The sequence below is a fragment of the Pelecanus crispus genome, chromosome 26 (genome assembly GCF_030463565.1).
Source record: "Pelecanus crispus isolate bPelCri1 chromosome 26, bPelCri1.pri, whole genome shotgun sequence".
NCBI classification, from domain to species: domain Eukaryota; kingdom Metazoa; phylum Chordata; class Aves; order Pelecaniformes; family Pelecanidae; genus Pelecanus; species Pelecanus crispus.
In genome coordinates, this window is record NC_134668.1 from 430,156 (window position 1) to 435,664 (window position 5,509).

General features: G+C 52.0%; 1 protein-coding gene across 1 annotated transcript; it reads left to right on the top strand.

The window, feature by feature from the left end:
- The first annotated feature begins 1,583 nt into the window (after positions 1 to 1,583).
- BCDIN3D (BCDIN3 domain containing RNA methyltransferase) lies at positions 1,584 to 4,822 on the top strand. The gene is made up of 2 exons (XM_075725062.1): positions 1,584 to 1,775; positions 4,009 to 4,822. The coding sequence occupies exons 1-2, from the start codon at positions 1,584 to 1,586 to the stop codon at positions 4,621 to 4,623; spliced, it is 807 nt and encodes a 268-aa protein (XP_075581177.1). The 3' UTR covers positions 4,624 to 4,822.
- Positions 4,823 to 5,509: the final 687 nt, after the last annotated feature.

Sequence of the window (5,509 nt, forward strand, 5' to 3'; positions counted from 1 at the left end):
GTGTGGTACAGCCAGTATGGTCTTTCTTGCCCACAGCTGCATTTTCTGCAGGAAGGAAATATTTTGCCCTGTGTTGTGCTGGCTAAGGCTCTGCTGTGGGACAGCATTTGCAGAAAAATAACTGAAGTGGAGCATTTCCATGCAAACAACAAGGTGGCCATGAGTATTTACATGAGGCATCATTAGCTGCTCCTGTAATTACCACAAATGGGATAAAAGGCTGATGATTCAGTCAAATTTCAGCACCTGGCTCTTGAGGAACAGGGTAAAAATTCATGTGGCTCAATCACAGTGGGACCACTCAGAGGTAAGACGCAGGGATGTGGGAGAAGGGAGGAGACAGGGAGATTCATCAGGGTGTGAAGGATGCTGGAAAGAGGAAGGGATCGTGCTGTTTCCCATGTCTATAGCAAACAGGACAGGAATTTGGGGGCCCTAAATACAGCCAGAGGAGACCTCAAAAAAACTGAATTCCACTGCCAGGAGAAGGGGGAAGTTTTTATTTATTTTTGCATTTTTTTTTTCTGCCTTCCTTCTCTTCTGTGCTTGAGATATTTTGAGGAAGGATGGAGTCTTGATGCCAACTCTGCACAGGCCTTGCCATGGTGTGGGGGATCTCTGCTGATCCCTGCTTGCTTATTCCATGGCAAGAACAAAATGCGAGAAGGGCCCTGATTCAGGCAGGAGTTGTTCACCTCATTTCTGAGCTCCTGGCGCCCTCTGCTCTTCATGCTGTGCTAAAAAAATCAGCATAAAATGAAATCCAGATTCCCTGTGTAAACTTGACTCTAAAACCTTCCCCTGCCAACTCTTTCCCTCCTTTAACTGCGAGCTTTCATTTTTTTTCTACTGTAAAACCTCCTTGCTAGCGGCCTGCCTATGGGAACCTGGGCAATCCCAGGACAATCCTATGTTTAAATGTGATTTAAATAACACTTATATGTTATTTAATATATATATGTGTGTGTGTTTAAAGAACACTTTTATAAAAGTTTGTAAAGGCTTTTATAAACGGGGAAAGCGCTGGCCAAGGTTGGGTTGCCCAGATTCAGGAGGGTTTTGACACCGGCACTGAGTGAAAGCTGAGATAAAGTTTCTGGCTGTATTTGACACGGGTCTTGGGCCATGGGCTGTTTCTCGGGGGCGGTGGCTCCTCCAGGGCCCTGCTGCCGAGCCGCCCCGGGCGGGGGGCACACCCCAAGATCCCCACCAAGGCCTGCGCCCCCGCACTAGGCCGCAGCATCGCCATGGCAACGCTGGGGCAAAGGGCAAAGGCGGCAGGGCCAAAGGTGACACCTGGGCGGTTGGAGCCGTCCCCCTTCAGCCTGCCCTGGTGTGACGGGGCCCAGACAGGGTGTTTTTAGACAAAATCTCTAAGAATTCTTCTTTTCACTCGAATGGACCCGGAAAGGCTGGGGTAGGGGGGCTGGGGCGGCGCTGCCCCCCGTGCCCGCCAGCCCACCAAGGCCGCAGGACCCGCCGCGGTAGGCGCCTGCGCGATCGCTCCCCCCGGAACCTTTCTCCCCCGGAACGCTTCTGCTCCCGCCCGGCCCCCGCCCGGCGCGCGCGGGGCAGCGGGGAAAATGGCGGCGCCCATGCGTGAGGGGTCTCCCGCCTTGGAGCCTGGCGCTGCTCCCTACGGCAACTTCCCCAATTATTCCCGCTTCCACCCGCCCGAGGGGCGAGTCAGCCTCCTGCCTGGCGGGCTCTTGCGGAGCCTGTTCCCCGCGGCGGCCCGCCCGCTGCTGGGGCTCGATGTGGGGTGCAACTCGGGGGTAAGAGGGCGCCTCGACGGGCAGCGGGAGGGGTAGGCCGTGGGGCAGCAGGCTTGGGGGTTCCCGGGCTGAGGGGAAGATTGGAATGGCTTGGGGGGAGGCACTGGTCTGGAGTATTGGGGGGCTGTGAGAAAGACTGAGGGGAGGTACTGGGCTAGGGTTTTGGGAGGCTGTAAGAAAGACTGGGGGGAGGCACGGGTCTGCGGTATTGGGGGGAAGTGGGATAGACTGGGGAGACACTTGTCTGGGGTATTGGGGGACAATCCAGCATATGGAAAAGACAGGATGAGGCACTGGTTTAGGGTGATGGGGCAGACTGAGAAGACTGGGGGGTGACAAGGGCCTGGGAGGAGGGCAGCAGTGGGGCACACTGGGAAGACTGGGAAAGGCAGTGACCCGAGGTAGCGAGGCAAACAGAGGAGACTGGGGGAGGCAGGAGCTTGGGGTGTTGGGAAGCAGGTCGGAAAGGTGGGGAGGCACTGGCGTGGAGTGTTGGGGGCACTGGGCAGAGTGGGGAGGCTGGGGCAGGCAGTGACCTGGGGGGTTGGAGGGAAGACTGGGAAGGTTGGGGTGGGGGGGGGGCACTCCCATGGGATGTTGGGGAAGAATGGGGCAGACTGAGAAGACTGGGTGGGGGCAGTGGCCTGGAGTCTTGGGGAGCAGCAGGGAGGGCTGGGGGGAGCAGTAGTGACCTGGGGGGCTGGGGAGGAATGAAACAGCCTGGAACGGCTGGGGTGGGGGTAGCAGCGTGGGACAGTGATGAGCCTGTGTAAAAGGCACAGGGGGAAAGCAGGACTTGGGTGCAGTGTGAGACTGATGGGGGTCAGGAGAGCATCGGCGTGTGGGAAGCCTCCTGTGAGAGGAGGGTGAAGGCAGGGGTGGGGCGGAGCTGGTTGTATTGCTGAGAGTTGGTTTAGGAGGCTGTGTTGGTGGGTCTGCCCTCTTTCCCACCGAGGCCCTAAGCCTGCAGTGCCCTGGGTTGCTGCGTGCCCCAAGCACTGGGGAGCCGCTATAGGACTGCCCGAAGAGCAGGGGAACTGGACAAGCCTGAAGCTAGAAACCATAATCTGTTGTGTGTTGTGTAGTATCATGTCACTTATCCATGAGACACAACTTGAAACTAAAATCCTGGTCACATGCTCTTGAAGATCTTGTGACAGAGCTGGTGAATCTCGTAGAATTTCCCATTTTGAAAGTTCATTCTCTTTCTTTACCTAGTTCTGCTTTTTTCTCATGGCTTTTTCTCAGTGTGCAGCTTTGCTGTGTTGAATTCACAAGTATCTGTGCATCTCTGATGCGTACTGGTGCAATGTTTCATTTAACTATGTTTAAAGATTTTTTTTTTTTTTTTTTTTTTATGGAAACTTGTATCAAGGTATTAACTTAGAAGTAATTACTCATTCAGAATGGAGTTGCATTCTGGCTGGGACAAGAGTACTGCTGTTCCCATGGCTTCTCTTCCCCCAGCCCCCGCCAGAAGGTTTGACAGGCCGCCTAAGGCATTATCTAAAGGACAGATCTAGATTCTGTTTCAGGTGAACTGAAAACAGGTCAGATAAAAATGTTCTCGGTCCAGTTATTTTGCGATGCAGAGATTTCCACCGCTAGAGGACACTGTGGGCCTGCCTGCATGGGCTGTGCGCTCATAGCCGATGTCATTCAGGAACTTCATCGGATCTCCGTTAATGAAAGGTTAATACGCTTTGTGGTGTATTAAGTGGTGCACCCTGTGAAAGGAAATTCGAAGGAAAGCTCTCATGTTAACTGCTTCTGCTACAATCTAATGGTCGGGGAACGTCTTTTACTTTAGCAGCTGCAGAAATGTATTACTCTGAGTTAGGCATTGTAAATAGCTCTAGGTGTCACTAGGGAGCTGTGAGGCTGACCTAGGGAAGCCAGTGAAGCCTTCACCCCCACCGTGCATGGGGATATCCAGCAAGATTCCTGTTACTAAAACTCATCGTTCCCATAGTTTCTGGAGCAAAACCCCAAGTGTGGGGTGATACAGGTTTAGTTCCAATCTCTGCTTGACTTTCCAGTAGTCAGGGCTACCGTGATGCTTTTTGCTACAGAAAGGAAGATTGTCGGTGAGCTTATTGTTCTGAACTTCATCGAGAGAAAGCTCTGAGTTGGCGCTTGCACCTTGCTGCTGCGAGTGGGATCCTGTGTGCTTGGTGATGTGTTAACAAAGCAGCGCAGGCCCCGTGAACCCCTGTTGTTTTACTTTCTGCAGGAGCTAAGTGTGGCTCTGTACAGGCATCTCGTTGGCCTTCAGGAGAGCGAAGGCACCCTGGACCAGCCCGCAGCTGGAAAGGATCTGAACCTTCTGTGCTGTGACATTGATCCGGTGTTGATTGAGAGGGCTCAGCAGTGCAGCCCCTTTCCTGCCTCCATATCCTTTGCCAACCTGGACATCATGGACTCCAGTGCCAGGGAGCCATTCCTGAGCTCCTACCTGGGCCGTTTTGGCCGCTCCACCTTTGACATCGGTTTTTGCATGTCTGTGACCATGTGGATCCACCTGAATCATGGGGATATCGGCCTGATGGAGTTCCTGTCCTTCCTCTCCTCTCTGTGCAAGTACCTGCTGATTGAACCTCAGCCATGGAAGTGTTACCGGGCAGCTGCACGCCGCCTGCGGAAGCTGGGCAGAAATGACTTTGATCACTTCCGATCTCTTGCTATCAATGGAGATATGGCGGAGAGGATAACCCAGATCTTAACGAAGGACTGTGGCATGGAGCTGGTGTGTTGCTTTGGGAGCACCAGCTGGGACAGAAATCTCTTGCTTTTTAAATCAAATGGCTCCAGTCACGAGGGCAGGGAGTCTTCAAAACAGGAGCGGTGACTGACAAATGGCCTCTCGCACTTACCAATTTATGGGCAAGGAGGCACTTGTTGTTTACGGAGTCAGATCTAGGAATTCCTAAATTCCTACTGGGACAAGACCTTGACCTTCATAGGGAGTTTGAGGCAAGTAATGTCTCTGTGATTTTTTTTTTTTTTTTTCTTTCCATCTGCAAAATGCAGTGGCAGTTTTAACCTACCTTGTGGGTTCTGAGATTGCTGTTCCTAGAAAGTACTCTTGAAATCAAAGTTGCTATATATGTGCTTTCTATGTATACCAAGAATATTCCCTGGAAGAAGAGAGAACATGCCTTTTTTGTCCCTGGAGCTTTTCAAGGAAAGGGGACATTTCTGTTGATCCATGCAGTGCACTGTTTGTTCTGCTTCTTGTTATGTTTTCTGTATAAAATGCTCTTGGAAAACATAGAACCTGGTTTACTGGCTACGAACAAGTGAGTTGGATCATTGCAGAGGGTGTCTGGTCGACCGGTTGCCCGGACAGGTGGTGAGTGCCCCATCCCTGGAAACATTTGAGGTCAGGTTGGATGGGGCTCTGAGCAACCTGATCTGGCTGGAGATGTCCCCCGCCATGGCAGGGGGATTGGACTCGATGAGCTTTAAAGGTCCCTTCCTACCCGCACCATTCTGTGGTTTGATGATATTGGTCGGGCTGTGATCAATGCACCTTTGCAGATGGGGCTTGCCTGGAGTATGCTTTGGAAGTTGACAGTGCTGTGATCTTTCTGTGGAGTGAGGGATTTCTGTGGTAGGGCGTGTATTCATTTAAGTGTGTAACAGAGTGAGTGCTTTTTGTAACAATATCCTTGAAATAAAAATAACTTAATTTTATCGTAAATACTGCATTGGGTTTTTTAATCTTTGTTCAC

Coding starts and splice junctions, on each gene's coding strand:
- BCDIN3D (XM_075725062.1), top strand. CDS start 1,584: ATGGCGGCGCCCATGCGTGAGGGGTCTCCCGCCTTGGAGCCTGGCGCT. Junction 1,776..4,008: donor ATGTGGGGTGCAACTCGGGG/GTAAGAGGGCGC, acceptor TACTTTCTGCAG/GAGCTAAGTGTGGCTCTGTA.